General features: G+C 43.3%; 1 protein-coding gene across 1 annotated transcript in view; it reads left to right on the forward strand.

The window, feature by feature from the left end:
• The window catches only part of LAMA2 (laminin subunit alpha 2), a 1,107,608-nt gene that overhangs the window by 918,884 nt on the left and 163,791 nt on the right, over nt 1-24,933 (forward strand). The window contains exons 43-47 of the mRNA XM_030196530.1: nt 4,370-4,486; nt 7,418-7,600; nt 11,248-11,253; nt 15,180-15,334; nt 23,849-23,992. Of these exons, the coding sequence (XP_030052390.1) occupies nt 4,370-4,486; nt 7,418-7,600; nt 11,248-11,253; nt 15,180-15,334; nt 23,849-23,992 (605 nt within the window). The remainder of the gene's footprint in view (nt 1-4,369; nt 4,487-7,417; nt 7,601-11,247; nt 11,254-15,179; nt 15,335-23,848; nt 23,993-24,933) is intronic.

A 24,933-nucleotide genomic window follows, 5' to 3' on the forward strand; every position in this document is an offset into this window, starting at 1 on the left:
TTACAGAAATGTGTCCATCCTTTATGATTATTATTATATTGATACAATCATTTTTTTTTCTAACCTTCAAGTTCTCATATATTTTTTCACAGTTATGCCAGTTATATTGAATAACATGTAGTAGCAGTGCAAATTGAAAATCAGCACATGGTTTGCTCTCCTGGGGTAAAGTCCATAACTCACTCTTTCACCTTGGTATTCTTCATTTGTCTCCTTCCGCACATATGAATCACAGAGCCTCCATTTTATTTTGTGAAAGAGAATCAATACAAACTCGCCATTCTTCAGGATCTTCAAATGTTTTGGTCTCATTATTCACAGTGAGTTTCATCCTTGCCGGACAGAACAATTTGAACACTGCTTTCAAATTACTTAGCTGCTCTCACATTGCAGAAACAACTTCTTTTTCTATGCTGTGGCTTTATTTAGATCTCCAAGGATCAATTTTCTTTCCTTTCCACTGTACAGATTGTACCCTGGCTTGATGATATGGGAAGGTACTCTATGTACTCTTTCAACCTTAAAGTATTTCATAAACTGAATTTCCAGTTGCTTTGACAAAAATGCCTCCATAAAATTCACCGGCTGATCAGGTTTCATTTTCCCAGGAGTCACCAAAATTTTCAGTTTCTTTATCTCCTATTATTTGTATAGCTTTGGTTTCCCTTTTTAGTTCAGCACTAGTTTTGACTAGGGCCCTGTTTACAAAGGCGTGCTAGCGTTTTTAGCATGCGCTAAAAATTAGTGTGCACTAACCGCTAAAAACTCTAGCACACCTTTGTAAACAGAGTGCTTAATCTTGAAGCAGTGTTTCAGTATCTTCCTTTAAGAAAGTCCATTCCTCTAATTCCTCGCTTTCTTTTGAAATGAAGAGAATCGCACGGTAAAGAAAGATCATCAGGGCTGATGGGAGATTTCTGGATGCCCTAGGTACCTGCAAAATTGGATACATTGCCCCACCAACAACAACTAGCCCTGGGAAATACCATTTGAATTTTTTTCACTTCAATTCCAAAAACTTTTCTCATAGTTGATTATACACTCATGCATGTACATACAAACTATAAATATATAGCCATTAAACAGAAACATGATCCCTAGCAGTCGTAGTACAAAACTACCATTAGAGATGCCATTTTTGGAGATGTCCTGGCAGGACAGGAGCGAATGATGGAGGCCCTTGATGATGGACCAGGGTGGAGGGACCCTTTGGGGTATGGGTAGGTCATGTTCAGGGGGTAGGCAGTAAGATTGGGGGGAGGGTGATCAGCATCACAGCCCCTTTAAGGTTTACCCCTGAGCACTGGGCTGCAACTTTTTAAGGCCTTCTGCTCGCAGCATTGTAAAACAACCTCTGCTTTTGTTTGGGTTGTTTTACCATAATATGACTTATGGTGTGCATCTGGTGTTCACCACAAGTTCTGTTATGGTTTTTGAATAGCAATGGCCCACTTTACATACATCTGCATGTTTTGCATCTCATTACTGTGTAACCCACGATGACCCAAATATCACTGCGTTAGGGCAAGACAAGCTGCGATAGAGCCCTTTAAGTCACATTAAGGGGCCAATAACGCTGGTTGTTGTCCTAATTCATCTTGATAACTTTCTCCCTTAGTGTAATATTTGCTGCCAGCTGGTTACATTATAGAGGTAATTTTACACATCATTTTCACACAGAGGGGCTTTTTATAAAATTACCTCACTCTTAAAAGTATGCATAGTGCAATCAGGTGCATAGTTGTCAGCCAGTGGTGGGGCGGTCCGCCACGGGTGCACGCCGCTGGGGGGTGTCAGCTCCTCGCTGGTTCCTTGCTCTCTCTGCCCCGGAACAGGTTACTTCCTGTTCCGGGGCAGAGAGAGCAGGGAACCAGCGAGGCACCAACACCCCCCAGTGGCGTGCACTCGGTGGATTGGCTCTCCCACCCGCCCCTCACCGCCTTCCAGGTATGTTCTCGGGGGGGGGGGGGGGTTGCGCTCCGAAGGGGGGGGGGTGCGCCGCACTGCACCCAGGGGGGGGGGGGGTGCGCAGCAGCGACCCGCCCCGGGTGTCAGCTGCCCTCGCGATGCCACTGTTGTCAGCGACTTTAGAGTAGGCATGTACAAAGGATGAGTTTGGGTGAAGTAATGAGTGGCACATGTATTTTAATGGTAAATGACTGTGCCTTCAATGAAGATGCAACTTTTGCAGAAATTGTGCTAAATTAAGACATGTGGAGGGGCATAATCGAACGTGAACGCCCATCTCCATGGGCGTCTATCTCCGAGAACGGGTACGTGAAGGGGCGGGACAAACCGTATTTTCGGAAAAAATGGGCATCCATCTTTTTTCCGATAATACGGTTTGTGCCAGCCAAATGCATCGGATTTGGGCGGATTTGAGCTGGGCGGTTTCATTTTTCAGCGATAATGGAAACTGAAGGCGTCCAGCTCAAAAATGACCAAATCCAAGGCATTGGGTCGTGGGAGGGGCCAGGATTCGTAGTGCACTGGTCCCCCCCACATGCCAGGACACCAACCAGGCACCAACCCGCGACAGATTGCAGTTGAAGATGCCCAAAATTGGCTTTTGATTATACCGATTTGGGCGCCCACGGGAGAAAGACGCCCATCTCCCGATTTGAGTCGAAATATGGGCGTCTTTCTCTTTCGAAAATAAGGTGGATAGATGCCTATCAGGTGAATTTTTGAAAGAGAAGGGTGCCCATCTTCCAACACAAATCGTGAGATGGGCGTCCTTCTCGCAAGGTCGCCCAAATCGGCATAATCGAAAGTGGCAGGGGAGGTTCGTGGGGGGGGGGTCGAAAGTGGAGGGGGCCAGGACTGAATCTGTGGGAGCCAATGCCTCCGTGGCCCCACCTAGCTACGCCCCTAGGCCCAAGAGACAGACAGAGCTGCAGAGTCTCAATGCGTGGATGAGGCAATGGTTCAGGGAGGAGGGTTTTAGATTTGTAAGGAACTGGGCAATATTCTTGGGCAGGTGGAGCCTATTCCTTAATCAGGGTCGGACTAGCCTGCTGGCATCGGCATTTAAAAAGGAGATAGAGCAGCTTTTAAACTAGAAAGTGGGGGAAGGTTGACAGTCATTCAAAAGCGCATGGTTCAGAACAAGGTATCTTTCAAAAATATCACCAAAACAGGAAAGGCAGGGTATACCAATAGCGAGGTTGCAGTAGAGACCATAGTAGACCAGGGTGTCTTTAAATAAAAAGCAGACAGAAGATTGCAAATTATCACTGTCAACTGCTGAGCAAGATAGAGGTAACATACATACATACATACATAGTAGATGACGGCAGAAAAAGATAATGAGTGGAGTGGAAAGGGTAGAAGTGAATCGCTTGTTTATTCTTTCCAAAAATACTAGGACTCAGAGGCACGCAATGAAGCTACAAAGCAGTAAATTTAAAACGAATCAGAAAAAATTTGTCGTCACTCAATGTGTAATTAAACTTTGGAATTTGTTGCCAGAGAATTAGCTTAGCAAAATTTTAAAAAGGTTTGGATGGCTTCCTAAAGAAAAAGTCCATAGACCATTATTAAAATGGACTTGTGGAAAACCCACTGCTTATTTCTAGGATAAGCAGCATAAAATGTACTTTCTTGGGATCTTGCCAGGTACTTATGACCTGGATTGGCCACTGTTAGAAACAGGATGCTGGGCTTGATGGACCTTTGGTCTGTCCCAGTGCAATACTTATGCACTTATATGCAAATACCAGCAGCCTAAGAAATAAGATGGGGGAGTTAGAATATATTACACTGAATTAAAAATTAGATGTAATAGGCATCTATGAGACCTGGTGTATAGAGGATAACCAGTAGGATACTGTCATACTAGGGAACAAATTATATGTTAGTGATAGGGTGTATCAAATTGGTGGAGGGGATAGCATTGTGTTTAAGGTGAGCCTTGAACCAAATAGATTAAAAATTCTTCAGGACACAAAACACATCTTGGAATCCCTATGAATTGAAATTCCATGTGTAAAGGGGAAAAGGACAGTGATACTATTGTCCATCTGGCCAGGATGAACAGACAGATGTAGAAACGTTATCAGAAATTAGAATGTGCTATGTTCATTTACTAGTGCATCTTAGTACATGGGGTCCTCTGTTTCCAGTTGATGGGTGAGATTTAATTTCAGTTATCTTATTTGGTTTATTGTATTATGCTTTTTAAAAAATGTGTTATTGTAAACCACTTTAAAACTTGTGTGTAAGGCTGTATATCAAATTATTACATCAAATCAATCAAATCAAATTATTGTTTCATTTTCTTTAGGCAAATCTACATAAGTAGTTATGATATTCTAGTAAAGCCTAAAGAAATTTAAAAAAATAATCATGTTTTGTTTTTTATCTGTAGAAAATGGCGATAACCTGAACAACATGCAGAACAGATTGAAAAATGCTGATGAAAAGAATAAAGGTCTTCTTAAGGCTCTGAATGACACTTTTGGAAAGCTCGCAGCCATTCCCAATGGTAAGTAAAAGAGGTGCCTAACAAATTAATGCACTGTGGAACCGCACTATACATACGTCAAACTGATATGTCAGTTTTGGGGAAAGAAGCATGAAGGAAGGTTTTTAGATTAGTTTCTGTAGACTCATGGTATAGACTACCGGAGGAACTAAAAAATGTAACTTCATGTATAGATTCCTAAAGTTTTTAAAATGTTATCTGTTTCCTAAGGATCTTGTTTAAGGATTAAATAGTTTTTAATCTTTTTTTTCTGGATTTTGTATGCCATCTTGATTGGTACAGCCATAAAGTTGTAAAACAAAACAGAAAAAAGCATACAAGGGCCTTCAGAACTGGGACAATAAGTAATAATTTATTCAGATCGATTCTGCCTGCATCAGGAGTCTATTAAAATAACATAACAAAAATATATATATATATTCTGATACACAGATGATATTTTTATCTGGCTTCCAGCAGCAGATACTGCTGAACAAACGTATTTGACTGTTGCAACATGTATTTCTAGTCTAAGATCACGGGCAATTGAAAATATGCTAAAATTGAATGCTGGCAAAACAAAGATTCTCTGGTTCAGCAATACTGGATGATGTTCCTTCATTAATCCGTCCCCCCCACCGCCACGCATTACCTCACCTCACTTCGCCTCACCTCCCCCCGCCCACCACCGCCTCGCGCCTCCTCACAACCCTCCTTGCATCCCCTCACCTCACAAATACCTTTGCTGGCGGGGCTCCCCAACCCCCGTCAGCCGAAGCCTTCTTCAGCGCCATCTCCGGCACAGCCTCGTTTCTGTCCTGGTCTTCTTGCTCCTCCTGTCCTGTGCACGCTGATGCTCCTTCTCAATTTCACGTAAAGGAGCGTCAGCATACACAGGACAGGAGGAAGAAGAACAGGCCAGGAACGTGGCTGTGCCAGAGACGGCGCTAAAGAAGGCTTCGGCTGGCGGGGGTTGGGGACCCCCACCAGCCACACCAGGGGCCTGGACATAATTTGCGGGGGCCCAGGCCTCCGTGGCCCCCCGTAGCCACGCCCCTGGAACAGGCTCTCGCTGTTTGTCTTTAGAGCACCTGAATGGAGGTACTCGGTTCTAGAATCACCCTTGACATGTATACATTTTTCACTTACTGCATACTCAGCATATAATGGTTTCTTATCTGCTGTGAAAGAACATCAGAGTGTTTAAGTAATGGAAATGACAGAGAGAGGTTATGTTCTACAGGAGATAATTACTTCCTTAGCAGACTGTTTAAAGGCTCTTCTACTCTGTATATCTCATGAGAACAATATTTTTGTTTATAACTTTCAGTAGCATTACCAAGGGAAAATGAACTACTATAAGGCTTGGGTTTTTTTCTGTCTTAAATTGTTTTTTTGTAGGAAACTAATAGCCATTAAATATGTGTTCTTGCTGAGCTACCATTATTTCCTTTGCAGAAATTAACTTTCCCCTTTACTCTGTAAGTCATCTAATTTAGAGCTCCTTATTGTCCTGCGACTCCATAATGATCTTCATACTGTGCATCAATTATTCAGATGGTCGATATATAGATTAATATAGCTGGTTATAGCTGAGGATGTGTAAAAACTGAAAGTTCCATTTAATGCATGGTCAACAAAATGTGCATATTTGTAAAACCATTCATCATCTTCTTTAATGAAAACATTTCTGTGTCAAGGGCCAAATGTGGTAAAATGTACCTATTCTGCAGTGTTTTGTCTTCAAAACAAAACAAAATAATGCACATTCACCAGTGTATCAAGAAGGGTAAATGTTGCTGTTTTTCACCTGTTTACCCCCAAATTTTCCTATGATGCTGAAAGCAAAACTATTTATAATAGTAATTGTTCACAAATCTTTCTACATCCACTGCTGCACTGTTAACCTCTCCAACTGGGGCAAGAGTCTTCTCATTCTTCCTTAGAGCACTGGAAAATGTTGGTAACCGAGACTGATTTCCAACTGTGTCATTTCCCTCCTGTAAGGCTATGTCACCAACAACATCTGTAGCAGACAGTGGCAATGGGAGGTGCATGGTTAAGTCATGGGCATTCGTAAAATTTGCACGCATCGTTATAGAATACCAGGGATGTGCATCCAAATTGGTTTCAGCAGGTATAAGTCTGCCATTCCATAATGGATGCTCATCTTTGAGTGCCCACTAGAGAAAAGCATGGGGCACTGATTTTTTTTCAATGCCAGTTTTTGAGCACCATTTACTGAATGTAGACCAGTATTCCATTGCCTACTCTCTGATGGTCTGCTATTATAAATCATGAATGTGGTGAGAGGATATTTGGGATTACTTATGAACCTTATACATAATCCTGTTCAGGGCCACCAAGGGGGGGGGGGGAGGGCAGGGGAGCAAAATTCCCCGGGCCAGGTCTCCGAGGGGGGCCTGGCGCCGTGGTCTCTCTCTCTCTCTCCTGTTGTTGATGGGACCAAGGTGATTGCGTTCCGACAGTAGCAGGAGAGAGAAAAATCTGGCACCAGGCCCATCTTGGAGGCTAGGGAGGAGCAGACACAGCAGGGCTTCGGGCTAGGGTCTCTGGTTTGGTTGATGGGGGGTCCCCCCCCCCCCAAGTCCTGCCAGCATAACAGGTCTTCCTCCAACGCTGCTCTTCACTCTGCCACATTCCCCTCAGGCTGCGCATGCTCAGTTTTGAAACTGAGCATGTGCAACATGAGAGAAAAAGCAGCCTCAGGGGCAGGGCAGGCAATGCAGCAGAGTGAAGAGCAGCGCTGGAGGAAGACTTCTACTGGTGGGGCCTCGGGATCCCCACCTGCCAAGGTATTTGGAGTTGTGGCCAGGGGGGGGGGGGGGGGCAGTGGCAGCCTGCCCTGGGCCTGACTCAGTTTCTCGGCAGCCCTGAACCTATTAATAAAATTGCCTTTTTAATTACAGAAAACTCTTTTGTTACTGACAGATACAGCAGCAAAGGTGCAAGCAGTGAAAGACAAAGCTAGGCAAGCTAATGACACCGCCAACGATGTTCTTGCAAGGATCAAAGACATTAACCAGAACCTCCTGGGCCTGAGGAACAATTACACCAAACTTGAAGATGATGTGGCCAAGACGAACGCCTTTGTCAAAGATCCAGCCCAAAACAGTAAGCTACACTAGTTCAAGTGATTTCCTTCTCTGAAAAGTAGAGGAGTGTGGTAGCCGTGTTAGTCCACTCTTAAGGTTATCAATAGAAATCAAACAAAATAAAACATGGAAAAGAAAATAAGATGATACCTTTTTTATTGGACATAATACATTTCTTGATTAGCTTTCGAAGGTTGCCCTTCTTCCTCAGATCGGAAATAAGCAAATGTGCTAGCTGACAGTGTATATAAGTGAAAACATTCAAGCATTACTATGACAGTCTGACAGGGTGGGAGGAGGGGGGTGGGTAGGAAGTATGCATGGGGACATCAAAGCATATCATTGATATTCTAACAGGATGGGTGTGGGTAGGTATGTCTCTGTTGATCACCCTCCCCTCACCTACCCACACCCATCCTGTTAGAATATCAATGATATGCTTTGATGTCCCCATGCATACTTCCTACCCACCCCCCTCCTCCCACCCTGTCAGACTGTCATAGTAATGCTTGAATGTTTTCACTTATATACACTGTCAGCTAGCACATTTGCTTATTTCCGATCTGAGGAAGAAGGGCAACCTTCGAAAGGTAATCAAGAAATGTATTAAGTTATGTCCAATAAAAAAGGTATCATCTTATTTTCTTTTCCATGTTTTATGTTGTTTGATTTCTATTGATAACCTTCTCTGAAAAGAAATACAGCTGATGGGATCTCCTGTTAGTCTGCGGTAATTTGCAGGACTAGATTTAAGATTTTGATGCCTATAGGCTAGACCAGACAGTAGATCCCAAAGAGCAGGGTGTGTCTGTGTTGCCAGAGATTGCAGTATCAAATGGTGTTAAACTTCAGTAAAACTATTCTAAGATAATTATCCAACACCAATTAGTTTCTCATGTCCTGTAGTCATGAAGTTCAAATCTTATATCTATTAAGAAAAATATTTGTGGGGGGGGGGGGGGGGGGGGAGAAAAAGAGACCTCAGCAATCCTTAGGGAAAATCTTCAGATAAAACTAGCTGGATTTCCTGAAAAAACGCCCATAAAACAGCCCCTCTAGCTCTGATGAATCCAGAGACTACACAGCAACAGCTGCCAGCTAAGAGTGACTGCATCTCCTGCAGCCAGAAAACTGGTGATTTTTAGAAGGTTAAGTAACCACAGCATGCATTCCTGATGAAGCCCTAACGGCTGAAACGGAGGCTCCGTTGAACATAAGCTAAGTGCTGTTTTATGGGTGTTTTTCAGGCGCTTTATCACCATAAGATTAAATGAAAAAGTTGATGCACATTTAGATATTGCACATGTTTAATAAAAAGGAGTTTTTTGAGACCAATGAAATAAATTGTATCTGAGGGTTTTGCCTAAGGATCTCTGAGGTTTCTTTTTCTTCCCCCCCCCCCCCCCCCCCCAAAAAAAAAAAAATTATTTTTTTTCTTACTATATATAAGATTTGAACTTCATGACTACGGAGCATGAGCAACTAATTAGTGTTGGGTAGTTATCTTGGGATGTCAGAGATCCTACTATTACCACTACTTATCATTTCTATAGTACTACAAGGCATACGCAGCGCTGTACACCATACACAAAAGACAGTCCCTGCTCAAAGAGCTTACAATCTAGATAAGACAGGTAGACAGAACAATTAAGGGTAAGGGAATAAAGAGGTGAGGATAAAGGACAGGGCAAGTGAGTTAGGAGTCAAAAGCAGTGGTAAAGAGGTGGGTTTTGAGTTTGGACTTGAAAACAGCTAAAGACGGGGCTAGACGTACAGGCTCTGGAAGTCTATTCCAGGCGTGAAGTGAATGCAAGAGGAACAGAAGAAGATAATAATGCCACAGAGGTGCCCCTCTAATTCTATAACATGGCACATAAAGTTAGGCATGAATTGTGTGTGTAAGTTATAGAATATGGCACATACATACGTGATTGTTAGTTACATGTGGAAGTGCCAGTTGGGTGCTAAACAGTATTCTGTAATGTTACACAACTCAGAGTGTAAATGCAAGGGGGCATGCATGGGTGTCTCCATCATTTACATGCATAACTTACAGAATACTGTAAATGGCACACTAAAGTTCCACATTAAGGTGCATGCACGTGTGCCTTATAGAATTAGCACTCAGCACGCTGTATCTGGGCCCCAAGGGCCCCTTTTACCAAGCTGTAGCAAAAGGGGACCAGCACTGGCCTCGGCACGTGTTTTACACACTTGCTGGGGCCCCCTTTTACCGCAGCTTGTAAAAGGGAAGTCTCGTTTTCCTAAAGGAAATGGCCAGGCAAGTAAAGCATTTGTCGATTGGCCATTTCAGGGGGAGCCCTTACTGCCACCCGCATTAACCCAACGGTAACCGGGCAGCATGCGACACTGCCCAATTACCACCGGGTACACTCCGGCACTACAAAAATAAATTTTTGTAGCGCTGGAAATGATGGGGCGCAAGGGTGAGAAGTACCACCAGTCACCGGAAATGGCCCAGCATTGAATATCTGGGCTCAGTGCCGACCACAGGAGGCAGCCCAGCTACCTCCCACAGTCTGAATATGGGCCTCTAACATTATAGAATAGCACCTAAGGGCGGTTACAAGCGTAATTGCAAATTAGTGCCAATTTTCCTATTAACTCCAATTATGGCTCATTATTCTTTTACAAAGCATATACTGCTTTGGCAGCAAGGACTTTGAGCATATGTGCAACACACATGGACATTTTATCGGAGAGTGCAGCTCTTGGATATTTAGTGGCTGCTTGGAGCTATATGAATTATACCTGTGGTTTGCATTGTGTGGTTAAATAAGCTAGGGTGTACCATGTTTAATCAATAAGGAAGAGGTGTGTGGACTGAATGGCGCAGTGAAAGGTTTGAGAGATTGAGTTCTGGGTCTGTAATGTATGGAAAATTATTGAAATAAAGGTATTCTTTGATATTTGTATTAGGAACATTAGTTTGTTAAAATTCATTATTCTTAGTGCCAATTAGTGCCTAACAATTAATTTGTGTGTCACTGCCGATTTTCTATAACTTACACATGCAATTCTGTATGCCAAGAGTGAAAATGTGCCTGCAAGATTGCAGAATTAAAGGTAAAGTGAGAGGGTGCCGGCTGTTCTTTGGCCTGGTTGGCATGGTCAACATTTGTCACCCTAGGCCATTGCCTATGCTGGTTCTTGCTACATCAGGGCCTGGCGACTGATCAGCTCGTTGTTTGAGGACTGTGCCAAACTGTTATTTCATGATTGGATCCCACCTGAATTGTTCATTGAACATGAAATAGTTGAAACCAAAATAGCAGAAAAGACAGATCAATTATTGGAAATGGTTGATTTGGTAGCCTGTCGATAAGAGATAGCTGATCAGTAACACCCTGCATAAATCTTGATTTTATGGAACTAGTAGATCCACATCTGGGCATCGGCTGCAGTTTAGACTCTTGCTCATGCTATGACTGTGTAGTGATGATATGAAAATAAGCATCATTTTCTAATCAGTAGTTGCAGAATGTTGCCTTGGAAAATTTCAAATGAATTCTGCCCCTCTCCCCCCCCCCCTCCCAAAAAATAATCCTGTCATCCCTATTGCCTATATTTGTATGGAATGATTAAACAAATGTACTTACCAGGTTTTTCTTTTTTTGCTCTTTCTCCATGCCATCATATCCACAGAAATCAGTACGTATATTGTTTTATGCTCGTTGCTGTGCATTACTCCTAGCACACAGGCTTATGCATGGCGGCTTACATTTGGTGCTGCACTGAGCAGTTCCTTTCCTTGTATTTATGCCTTCATCAGTTTTAGTTGCGTGTGCGAGAGCAAAAGCCTAATATGTAGTCTTTCATGGAGCACTTAACACCTGTGCCCGGACCAGCATAAAGATAGCTAGAGAATAGAGAGGTACGGCCTATTTCTTACTGAGGGGCTCTCGCTATTTCTATTCTACTTGGTGCAACATTTTATTTGTAAGAAAACAAGTGAACAAGGGATTTCTGGGATGCCTCCACTGGCTATGCACTTACCCTGTTTCATGTTTTGCTGTTAGCAGGATAAGTGCAGACACTTGCTGTTCTTTCCCTGAAGGGCCATCTGGATATACTGGGTAGCAGGTTTAACTCCCACCATCTATTCTTTTCTATTTGGACATTCCTTCCCCTTCCGCAATGCGGAATGAATTTCCACATTTTCAGCACCTGCCTCAAGAGTCGGAGATATTCCAGTCTAGTTGACCGTGCAAAATTGTTAGCCAGTGAATAGCAGTACAGGAATATCAGCCAGTAAGTCTCACTATAACATAAAGCTGTAACAGTGTCAAAATGATGAAACAATGTGTAGAAATGAGATCGTTTATGTGTCAAAAAAGACACAAATTCCAATATTGGTTAATCTGCTCAATAAAATTCTATGATCAAGTGTATCGAAGGCTGCACTCAAATTCAACATCAATAAGACATCATTCCCCCCTTTATCTAAATGCTTCCAACAATCATCAACAATGTCCAATAAAACAGTTTCAGTACTATGGAACTTCCTAAAACCAAACGAATTTAGAAAGCATTCCATGTTCTTCCACATATTGTACATATATAAAAGTATTCACAGAGAGAGAGCCCACATAGACCTTTTATTCATATATAAAGTGGATGTTCCCAAAGGGCATAGTGGGTCAGAGTTTGAGGGTCTGCACTTGCAGTTTTCAAAACGCAAAATATACACGCACAACCTGACAGATCTACACAGACTTGCCAAGTCTCCCACATTCAGCAAAAGACTCCTGTTTTTGTAAGTCATCTCCCACTCCTGTTTTTGCAAGTTATCTCTGGGAAGCAAAGAATTCCCACTAAGCAGCCTCCCCCTTCATCGTCAGCAGGAAATGCGTTAATACGATGTCATCTCCTGCTGCTGGGGGGACCAATCTCATGATATGAGCTGCAAAATCTCACAGCTCTTATCATGAGACTGGTCCGGTGGCAGCAGGATATGATATTTTATTAAGACTGTGGTTAACTCATCCAAGCCAGTCAGGTTTTAAGGATATCAACAATGAATATGCATGAGATTGATTTGAATACATTACATCCTTGGTATGCAAATCTATCTCATGCCTATTCATTGTGGATATCCTGAAAGCCTATCTGGCAGGGGTTCCCCCAGGACAGGTTTGGGAATCACTGTATTAAGGTGTCTGATGCTGCCAGAGACAAAATGGCTTATTGGCGCCGCAGGTGCAGAATTATGGTGAACCAGGAGGTGAATGGCAGGGGTTTTCCCCCAGGACAGGGAATCACTGTATTAAGGTGTCTGATGCTGCCGGAGACAAAAATAGCTTGTTGGCGCCGCAGGTGCAGAATGATGGTGAGCCAGCAGGTGGAGCAAGGAAGCAGAGTGGGCAGGGCTTGGATAGGACTGGGTGGAGTGGGTAGATTTAGGGAATGCCTTAAAATCTCTCTCCCTTAGCAGCTCTGCATACAATGGGCATATTTATGCCTGCAGCGGAGCAAGTGTAAATATACACATGTGCCTGCCTTCACTGGGTACATGCGTAAGTGGTGATTGTAGATAGGATTGTACAGGCCACTTCTTAAACTTATTCTGGACGTATCCATTCACATGGCCAGTTCTAAAAATCACCTCCAAAATGTGAGAGATCAGCTATGCCTGTGACACATTTTTGGGTGAAACATCTCATCCCTTGATAAGTTTCTTGGCCCCTCTTTTTTGGCAATGGAACATGTTGCAAACCAAATAGCTTTCATGCAATCTTTCACTCATTGCTATAGAAACAGTTGATTTTTTTTATTTTTTACAGGAAATGTGTAGGTCTTTGTTCACAGATGAGACTTCTGCAATTATGCAATGTGTGTGTTTTATTTACAAGCAAAATTAAAAAACAAAATGTCCAAAAAGTTTCTCGAACTGATCTGATGTAAAGTAGATATTATTCTAACCCAGATCAGGAATTCAAAATTACACAGTAAAAACTTTTTGGACTTTTTGTTTTTTTAATTTTACTTGTAACTAAAACACACACATTAAACTAATAAATGACTCATTGCTCCCAGTCTGTGTACATTAAAACTTAGGTAAAGAAGAAAAACAAAGCGATAAATATGAAACGCATCACCCTTTCTGCCTTTGACATCTCAACATAACCATTCCTCCACATCATTCTGCTATAGACAACATCTCATCTTTGGGTACATTCTTGACACCTTGCTGGAGTCTTTCCTCTTAACAATGTTCGTCCGTTCTTTTCCTCCTCTCCTCCTCTCCTGTGAAGCAAAGTCCCTGATATAGACGTTTTATATAATAACGCATTAGGATTTTTATATTCCAGAAAAGCCTTAATCATCCATTCCAATTGACCAACTTACACTTCTCCAGCAAGGGATGTCCTGATGTCTAGTGCAGCCTTCAGCAAACACTCAGTTGCAAATACAGTTTATTTATTTTTTATTTATTAGGATTTATTTTATTTATTTATTTATTTATTTATTAGGTTAACTGTTTTCTCTGATCAGTGAAATTACGCTTATGAGTACAGCAAATTGATATGCTCATGATACACAAACAGCAACTAAAATTGCAACAGAACATTTTTCCTATATTGAACAAGCTCGGATGAGAATCTGATGAGATCCCAGACATGTGGTGGTTGATATTCAAAATGATGTAATCGTCCAGAAACGGCCACCGACTGGTTAAATCGCTTGTTCGCGGCTATTCGGTCATTTTCATCTTTGCTACAAATAACCAGTTAGTACCAAATTCAAAAGCGGCTAACTTGTGGGTGTTCTGGGGCAGAGTCGGGTTAAGTGCTGATATTCAGCCCCTCACCACGTACCTAAACCCCTTAAATCGGGCCACATACTTAGCAGTCCTATCTTTAAGCAGTTTGGCTTATGCGGGGAGGAGCTGAATATTGACCTCACTGGCTATCGTGTTAGCCAGCTCAAAAAAAAAAAGATATTTAAGGCCGAAGCCCAGCATCGGCAAAGTACTCCCTTCTGCCGGTTGAATATCAAGGGGATGGTTAATGTATTCCTCCTGATAAGTCATTGCATAAAATGGAGGATTATTTGGAATGCTAAAATGGCTAGAATCAACTATCACAAACTAATAATGGATAAACCTACAGTTGGCCTGAAACTGCCTGACCTGCACTTGTACAACATAGCTGCCCCTATGAAATAGATCCATGAAGCTCATACTGGTCACTAGAAATAACTTCCCCCCTCCCCCCAATCTATTAAGCTATCTGTGTGCCCCAGGGTCCATTATGTAGCTATCCATGGAGTAGAGGGAGTTAAGAAGTCAGAGACTTTTTGGAGGGCAACTTTTTTGAGATATTTTTGTCTGGCACGGAGGTGGTGGTGGTACAGCAGAGGGGAAAGACTACCCAGAGCATCACCTTTTTAAACTCTTGCAAATAAAATAGCTTGTACAATATTTGCTGTGAAAAAAAAAAGTGTGACGCAGGCCTTGTTGTGAATTACCTTGTATATGAATGCTGAAAGCAGAATGCAATCTTGTCCCTAAGGCTGTCTGCTTTGTGTAAGATTATTTCTCCCTTTTTTTCTTTTCTCATTTTTGTGCTATAAAGTTGCAGACGCTGATGACACTGTTAATGCCCTGGACGATGAAGCCAGTCGCTTGCTGGATAAACTGAAACCAATCAAAGAACTCCAGGATAACCTGGGGAAAAATATATCTCAGATAAAAGAGCTGATAAATCAAGCCCGAAAACAGGCCAACTCTGTAAGTCAAACCTCATATGCACCTGGACTCAGAGGTGATTTATATGAAACATGATGTAAGATGAATAGCAAATAAGAGGCTGGATACGAGAGTTATGCACCATATTTGTAAATGATATTTTAGAGGACTTACAGAAAAGATTTGACTTTTACTGATAAAAATTAAGATCCTCAACAGTGCAGAAATTCCTGAGGGAATAAAGAGGATAAGAAGTTATCCAAGATAATATGAGGAGGGGTTCAGTACTTGGCAGCTAGGATTAAATGCAAGAACTTACTGAGTCATTTTTTTTTTTTTTTTGTTACATTTGTACCCTGTGCTTTCCCACTCATGGCAGGCTCAATGCAGCTTACATAGGGCAATGGAGGGTTAAGTGACTTGTCCAGAGTCACAAGGAGCTGCCTGTGCCTGAAGTGGGAATTGAACTCAGTTCCTCAGGACCAGAGTCCGCCACCCTAACCACTAGGCCACTCCTCCACTGTTGCTACTATTTGAGATTCTACATGGAATGTTGCTATTCCACTAGCAACATTCCATGTAGAAGTCGGCCCTTGCAGATCACCAATGTGGCCGCGCAGGCTTCTGCTTCTGTGAGTCTGACGTCCTGCACATATGTGCAGGACGTCAGACTCACAGAAACAGAAGCCTGCGCAGCCTTCTACATGGAATGTTGCTAGTGGAATAGCAACATTCCATGTAGAATCTCCAATAGTATCTATTTTATTTTTGTTACATTTGTACCCTGTGCTTTCCCACTCATGGCAGGCTCAATGCGGCTTACATGGGGCAATGGAGGGTTAAGTGACTTGCCCAGAGTCACAAGGAGCTGCCTGTGCCTGAAGTGGGGATTGAACTCAGTTCCTCAGGACCAAAGGCCACCACCCTAACCACTAGGCCACTCCTCCACTCATATAGTCAGGGTGCAGAAATCCAAAGGAATGACACACCGTCAGAAGTGACAAACTGATGTGTGCCAACCAGTATCGTGATCTCTTTGTGATCGTATTTGATAAAGGGCACCTTTAACAAAGAGGTGGTACCTGTACCGCCGCTTTGCCGTGTGCCAATCTGGGCTACCACAGGAGCCTGGCGGTAGTGCCTAACCCCAAAGCACACCATATTTGGCACTGAAAAAATACTTTTTTTTTTGCGCTGGGAGCTTACCCGGCAGTACTTGGGCATGTTGCCCAGTTACCCCTGGGTTAGCGTGGAAGCCCTTACTGCCTCCTAAATAGGTGGCAGTAAGGGCTCCCCGGGAAATGGCCACACAGCAAGCGGTTCACTTACCATGCAGCCATTCCCTTTTTAAAAAATCCTTTTCCTGCTGCGGTAAAAGGAGGCCTCGGCGTGACATGCTGACGCTACCGCAGAGCCCCTTTTATTGCAGCTTTGCAAAAGGAGCCGGAAGTGATTGCCAGAGAAAAGAGAATGCTGCATTCAAGGAGCATAACCAAAGAGAATAGGAGGTGACGAAGCCATGGTATAGTTTGTTCCTTAAACTTCACCTGGAGTGTTGAGTCTGATTCAGGAAGTTTTACATCCAAGCGGATCTTGACAGACTGTAAAGGCTACCAAAATGATGCAAGACCTGCACTGAAGGCTAATGAGTTCACACCCAAGGCCCTTAATCTGTATAGAGGAGAGAAGAGACAGGTGAGATACAAGGAAGGCATTCGGATATCACAATTAGAAATAATGTCAAAGCAATAAATCTTGTTCAGAAGAACTGGTGCTCTAGAGCATGAGGTAACAATATACATTTCTGGGTCTGGAGGGGAGAAGCAACTTCAGAAAATATTTATTTACTGTAAATGTGAAGCAATAGATGCATGACATGGACATCTGTGGAAGTGGTAGTTGCAGTAAGGGAATGCACAAACACTTGAGATAATTACAGAGGATTCCTAATGGAGTGAAGAAGGAGCCTAAAGGTTAGTGGGGTCTGAACCAATGAAGTTTGGTTCAAATCATAGGCGTAGACTGGGGGGGGGGCGAGGGGGGGCAATGCCCCCCCAAAAGACGCGAGGCGCCGCCGAGCCATTAGTTTAAAAAAAAAAAAAAAAACCACAAGCAGGCACGCGCTCCTCTCGGTCCGCTTGGCTTCCCTGCCCTCTCTATCTGCGTCCCGCCTTCCTCTGACGTCATTTCCTTTCGGGCGGGACGCAGACAGAGAGGGCAGGGAAGCCAAGCGGACGGAGAGGAGCGTGTCCGTCTACCCCTCTCTCTTCGTCCCTCCATCCGGCGCAGGCAGCAGTCTTCCAGCGTTCCTGGCAGCGGTAGCGTTGTACACGCTGCCTTTGGCTCTGCCCCGAAGCCTTCTCTTCAAGTTCCTGTTCCCGCATAGGTGGGAACAGGAACTTGAAGAGAAGGCTTCCAGGGCAGACCGAAGGCAGCGTGTACAACGCTACCGCTGCCAGGAACACTGGAAAAGCTGAAGACTGTTGCCTGCACCGGAGGGAGGGAGGGAGGAAGAGGGGGGGTAAACGGAGTCACCATCTTGGACCTCGGGGGGGGGGAGCAGAGGGAAGATGGATGGGACTGGGAGGGGTGGGAAGCAGAGGGAAGGAGCAAGAGATGGATGGGACTGGGAGGGGTGGGAAGCAGAGGGAAGGAGCAAGAAATGAATGGGACTGGGAGGGGTGGGAAGCAGAGGGATGGAGCAGGAGATGAATGGGACTGGGAGGGGTGGGAAGCAGAGGGAAGGAGCAAGAGATGGATGGGACTGGGAGGGATGGGACTGGGAGGGGTGGGAAGCAGAGGGAAGGAGCAGGAGATGAATGGGACTGGGAGGGGTGGGAAGCAGAGGGGAAGAAGCAAAAGATGGATCGGACTGGGAGGGGTGGGAAGCAGAGGGAAGGAGCAGGAATTGAATGGGACTGGGAGGGGTGGGAAGCAGAGGGTAGGAGCAAGAGATGGATGGGACTGGGAGGGGTGGGAAGCAGAGGGAAGGAGCAGGAGATGAATGGGACTGGGAGGGGTGGGAAGCAGAGGGAAGGAGCAAGAGATGGATGGGACTGGGAGGGGTGGGAAGCAGAGGGAAGGAGCAAGAAATGAATGGGACTGGGAGGGGTGGGAAGCAGAGGGAAGGAGCAGGAGATGGATGGGACTGGGAGGGGTGGGAAGGAGCAGGAGATGAATGGGACTGGGAGGGGTGGGGAGCAGAGGGAAGGAGCAGGAGATGAATGGGACTGGGTGGGGTGGGAAGCAGAGGGAAGGAGCAGGAGATGAATGGGACTGGGAGGGGTGGGAAGCAGAGGGAAGGAGCAAGAGATGGATGGGACTGCGAGGGGTGGGGAGCAGAGGGATGGACCAGGAGATGGATGGGATTGGGAGAGGTCAGGCACAGCAGAGGGAAGGAGCAGAAGATGGATGGGACGGAGGGATGGTGAGCAGAGGGAAGGAACAAAAGATGGATGGAACTGGGAGGGTTGGGGAGCAGAGGGAAGGAGCAAGAGATGGATGGGACTGGGAGGGTGGGGAGCAGAGGGAAGCCTACTGGAAAGAAGACACTGCATAAAACAGAAGACACTGGGATCAAAGCGAATAGAAAAACTAAATGATCAGACAACAAAGGTAAATAAAAGTATTTTATTCATAACTTATTAATTGAAATGTGTCAGCTTTTTGAAATGTGCATCTGTGATATTTTGCCTGTAAATTTCATTTCCTTCCTCCATATTAGCATATTCATTTGCATATTTATATATGCAAATGATATGCTAATATGCTCCGCCCATTCTTTGCCCCCCCAAATGAAACAGTCAAACTACGCCTATGGTTCAAATCCCACTATACCTCTTTGTGATCTTGGGCAAATTGCTTAACCTTCATTGTCTTCACTGTAGCCTTCCTTTCTATATTTGAAAGCTGCTAGCAAGTCATCCACCTTCTCATTTCCAGGATAAATAAGCCCGCTCTATCCAACCGTTTTTCTAAGTCATATTGTCCAGAAGAGTAATCATTTTTATAGCTCTTTCTCTGGACTTCCTATAATTTCTCCACATCCTTTTTGGAGTACAGGGATCAAAAGTACACATAGCACATTAATAATGGCTTTATCAATGTTGGTTATAACTACAATATATAACCATTTAATAAATGTATCCTAATTAGTTTTTGGCAGCAAATAAATTGGTGGCTCATTTTATGCAGCAAAAAGGGGCATGCTTAGCGCCAATTCTATAATGGCTTAATGGTGCACATATGCCATGAAAGAATACTAGTGCAAAGTCACAATGGCATGCCAAAAGTTAGGTGCACCCAGTGGCTTACTTACCTTAGTTACCACCCGTGGAGGAACATACACCTGCCCCCCCCCCCCCCCACAGAAGCGGAGCACCCCCTTCCTCCATGCAAAGGGGTGCACCTAAGAGGCGTGTGGTTGTTGGCTTTGCTGGTCTCTTGCCCCAGAACAGGAAGTTGACATCAGAGGGGACTGACAGAGCTAACAGCCGCATTCCTCTTCGGTCCACCCCCTTGCTGCCTGCACCCAGGGCGGACCACCCCTCCCTTGGTACGCTAGAGGCTGCACCTAATTATGATAGCTCAATGGCTGGAGGAGTGGCCTAGTGGTTAGGGTGGTGGACTTTGGTCCTGGGGAACTGAGAAACTGAGTTTGATTCCCACTTCAGGCACAGGCAGCTCCTTGAGACTCTGGGCAAGTCACTTAACCCTCCATTGCCCCAGGTACAAATAAGTACCTGTATACAATATGTAAGCCACATTGAGCCTGCCATGAGTGGGAAAGCGCGGGGTACAAATAAAATTTAAAAAAAAAAGTGTTGGTGCCAGAAGTTACCTACTTCTCCACCTACCCAACTGCAGAAACACAATGTATAAAACCAACCATCTACACAGCAGGATTTAGCTACCTGGGCTCCGAACGGTGGAGTTCAATACCTAAAGCCATAAGAAGTATCACTAACTATCTACAGTTCAGAAAAGAACTGAAAACCTACCTCTTCAAAAAAATTTGACTGCTAACCATCTTAGCTATCAATGATCTCCTTACGCAATCAATGTAAAACACTAATGTAATTTCACCTGATACAAGAATGAATCCTCTTGACAGTTGCACACTAACCCTCAGATTCTATATGGGCTGCTCAAAGTTGGGCACCCCATTTTGGGCTCAGATGCCTGATCTGTGCTCAAACTAGTTAGTTAATCAAGCTATAATACTCAATTATTGGCATTAATTAAGATTTAGGTGCTGATTTGCCTGTCCCCTATTCTATAACGTGCACCTAAATTTTCTAGCACACAACTAAATGGGTGTGGCTATGGGAAGGACATGGGCGGATGAAGGGGTATTCCCAGAAGTTAAGCAGTATGTTATAGAATACTATTAATTGAGTGCCCAACTGCCATAAATTGAGCGCCAGCATTTACACCAGGTTTTGGCAGGCGTAAATGCTGGTGCCCCAAGTTAGTCATGAAATCTACACTAAACTAATATTCTATCAAGAGCGTTCAGTATGAAGCACCTTTTATAGAATACTAGCTTACCATGGATCATCCCAGCAACTACCTTTGGGCACCATTTATGAATTCCAGCCTCCACGATTTAAGTGCACTATTTATAGTGCTTAGTGCTAATACACTATAAGGTCCTTTTATTAAGCCGCGGCAAAAAGTGGCCTGTGGTAGTGTGGGCACGTGTATTTGGTGTGCGCTGGGCCGGTTTTTTACTGTGTCTGGAAAAAAAAGGCTTTTTTTTAATGGGACAGGAAAAGGGCATGCAGTGAAACTGAAATCCGCGCGCGCCTAATACTGGCCTGAGCCCTTAATTCTACCTATTTATTTATTTATAACATTTGTATCCCACATTTTCCCACCTATTTGCAGGCTCAGTGTGGCTTACATAGTTTCGTAGTGGTGATTACCAGTTCTGGAAAAAAGAAATACATCGTTAAGGTAGAGGAGACAGAATGGAGTAGGTATTCAGTTAGGAAAGTTCATCTTATAATAAAAATCGTGATAACTTAGCTTGAACAATCATGAATATTAAACTGCAAAATTAGTAGCCGTAAAGGTTCATACACTACACGTGCGGTGACCAGTTGGCTCACGCCAACTACTGATTTACGCTGGAAATGCTGCACACAGTAGGAAATAAATAAATTTATCCAGGCAGTACGAGCGTGCCAAATCTAAAATTACTGCTAGGGGCCGCACTAGCCTGGCAGTAGTCTCATTTTGGCACACACTGCATGTGCATAGAACCTGCTTCACCTTGGCAATTGATGCCAATCACACTCGTAAGTGTTACTATTCCATATTATAGAAGTGCCTTTTTTGAGCTTCAAGTCTTTGTTAACAAGGGCAAGATCCTTAATTACATAAGAACATAAGTATTGCCACACTGGGACAAACAAAAAGATCCATCAAGCCTAGCATCCTGTTTCCAACAGTGGCCAATCCAGGTCACAAATACCTGGCAAGATCCCAAAAATGTTCAATACATTTTATGCTGCTTATCCTAGAATTACACAACAAAAACTGGACAAAGTGCACGTATTGCAATAGAACCTTACACGGCTAAAGAGGTTATCTCATAGCATCAGAAATATCCGTGTGTGCCAGCTACTGTTATGGCTCACCGGTCTGTATATATTTATAATCATTGAACACCTCCAGCCAGCCAATGGTACCCACTAGTACTCATATGTGAAAGAATAGAAGCCTCTCTCTTGTTCATTAATTTCAATATAAAGGCATAACAATGTTAGTGGGTACCACTGTTCAAAAAATTCAAAAATTAAACACTATTGCAATCAATGAGCAAGTAATGCACAAAATCAACTTAGCTTGTAGGCTCCCAGCTCTGTCTAATATCATCTGCGGCTGGAGCTCATCGGGTTTCGGTTTAACCTTATGAAACCTCTTAGGCAACTCCGATAGTCTAATAGGCCCGACAGGACCCTGTTTCACGGTCTCTTGCTTTGTCAAGGGCATGTAGATCTAGAAAACGGAGAACAGATAGTTAGTATTAGCAATAATATAGCTAACGCTTACTTGCTATGTAAACCCAGCGTCAGGACTCACAGCAGTCTGGATTGTTGTCGGTAAATCGCCAGTCCAAGATGGCGACGGCGTTGTAGTTATATGCTTATTAGGCTCCACCTCTTGAGGTCACGTCACGATCAGCTGGTAACATCAACAGACTATTGTTACAAAAAGAAACCCAATGGATTTTTCGCCTGAATACAGTGGCGCCTCAGGGCTTGAACACCCATCTCCACTGGAACTGTTTCTTTTAATTTTATCTATCTACTGATTTTCATGAACAGCTGATCGTGACGTGACCTCAAGAGGTGGAGCCTAATAAGCATATAACTACAACGCCGTCGCCATCTTGGACTGGCGATTTACCGACAACAATCCAGACTGCTGTGAGTCCTGACGCTGGGTTTACATAGCAAGTAAGCGTTAGCTATATTATTGCTAATACTAACTATCTGTTCTCCGTTTTCTAGATCTACATGCCCTTGACAAAGCAAGAGACCGCGAAACAGGGTCCTGTCGGGCCTATTAGACTATCGGAGTTGCCTAAGAGGTTTCATAAGGTTAAACCAAAACCCGATGAGCTCCAGCCGCAGATGATATTAGACAGAGCTGGGAGCCTACAAGCTAAGTTGATTTTGTGCATTACTTGCTCATTGATTGCAATAGTGTTTAATTTTTGAATTTTTTGAACAGTGGTACCCACTAACATTGTTATGCCTTTATATTGAAATTAATGAACAAGAGAGAGGCTTCTATTCTTTCACATATGAGTACTAGTGGGTACCATTGGCTGGCTGGAGGTGTTCAATGATTATAAATATATACAGACCGGTGAGCCATAACAGTAGCTGGCACACACGGATATTTCTGATGCTATGAGATAACCTCTTTAGCCGTGTAAGGTTCTATTGCAATACGTGCACTTTGTCCAGTTTTTGTTGTGTACCTTTTACAAATTATCGACGGACAAAGTTTAGCCATTATCTATATTTTGTTATCCTAGAATTAAGCAGTGGATTTTCCCCAAGTCAATTTAATAATTATTTATGGACTTTTCCTTTAGGAATCCATCCAGACCTTTTTTAAACCCCACTAAGCTAACCGCCTTTACCACATTCTCTGGCAACGAATGCCAGAGTTTCATTACAGTTGAGTGAAGAAAGATTTTCTCCAATTCTTATTAAATTTACTACTTTGTAGCTTCATCACATGCCCCCTAGTCCTAGTATTTTTGGAAAGAGTAAACAAATGATTCACGTCTAACTGTTCCACTCCACTCATTATTTTATAGACCTCTATCATATCTCCCCTCAGCCATCTTTTCTCCAAGCTGAAGAGCCCTGGCTGCTTCAGCCTTTCCTCATAGGGAAGTCGTCCCGTCCCCTTTGTCCTTCCTGATGTGTTCTAGGTTTCTACAATATACAGCAAAGTTTACTCATTTTAATTTATGTTTCCTTTGAGAAAATGAGAACTGACATGAGTTCTTTTGTGTTTCTGTTTTTGAAGATTAAAGTTTCTGTGTCATCAGGAGGGAACTGTATCCGCACATACAAGCCTGAGATCAAGAAAGGTAGCTACAATACCATCATTCTCAACGTGAAGACGGGATCCCCTGATAACCTACTTTTCTACCTGGGCAGCAACAGATATGTAAGTTATGATTCAGAGTTGACTTATCAAAATGTTTCATTAAAGTGCATAAGTGATAGATGGTAGCCACTGTATTTTTGTAAGATTGTGTGAGTTTTATTGGGTACTGTATATATTAAAGCTTACAGGAAAGCAAGCATACCATCTTATGTATGTTTAATGATACAGAAAGGCCAATGTACTAAAGTGCACACATCCACGTTCACCTGACATTCACATTCATCTCACATTCATGGCCCATGTAAGTGACTTGCACAAGGATGCAACAAATTGATGAGGGCAACTTTACTATCTCGCTGTTCTATTTGCACATTGCTACACATAAGATAAGCAGGGATGGATGTCCCCATGGACCTACTGAACCGAGGCCCAGGGGCCCAAAGGTCTAGGGGAGGCCTTTCTCATTATCAAGGCGGGCTTTGCTTTGCATTGCAGCCTACTCATACAGTACAGTGGTTGTGGCTGGGAGGGGGAGGGGCCCCTATGTGTTATTTGGCCCAGTGGCCCACAAACTTGTGAACCATCCCTGAAGATAAGTACTAGGGCTATAACAAATATTTGGATTCGATTTGGCCCCAAATACAATATTCGTATTTGGCTAAAGAGTGATTTAAATTTGAATATGAATAATGTGGGGCTCTACTTTGCTAAATCATACTGAAATAAACACTTTATCTCTGATTTCATGTTTCTTCTTTTATTATTTGTTATGTTAAAGCTCAATGCCCATTATTCATATTCAGCAAGATAATATTTTTCATTATTCGTATTTGGCCAAATAGTAAAATATGCTATTTGGTGCAGCTCTAAAAAAAAGTACATCATCATTTTGACAACAAATACTGACGTTTGGACTTTGATATTGTTTGAAATATATGCAATGCATGTGTGATGATTGAAATAAAGGTGCCCATGTGCAATTTGAATACTGTTTTACAACA

The sequence above is a fragment of the Microcaecilia unicolor genome, chromosome 3, assembly GCF_901765095.1.
Source record: "Microcaecilia unicolor chromosome 3, aMicUni1.1, whole genome shotgun sequence".
Classification (NCBI taxonomy): domain Eukaryota; kingdom Metazoa; phylum Chordata; class Amphibia; order Gymnophiona; family Siphonopidae; genus Microcaecilia; species Microcaecilia unicolor.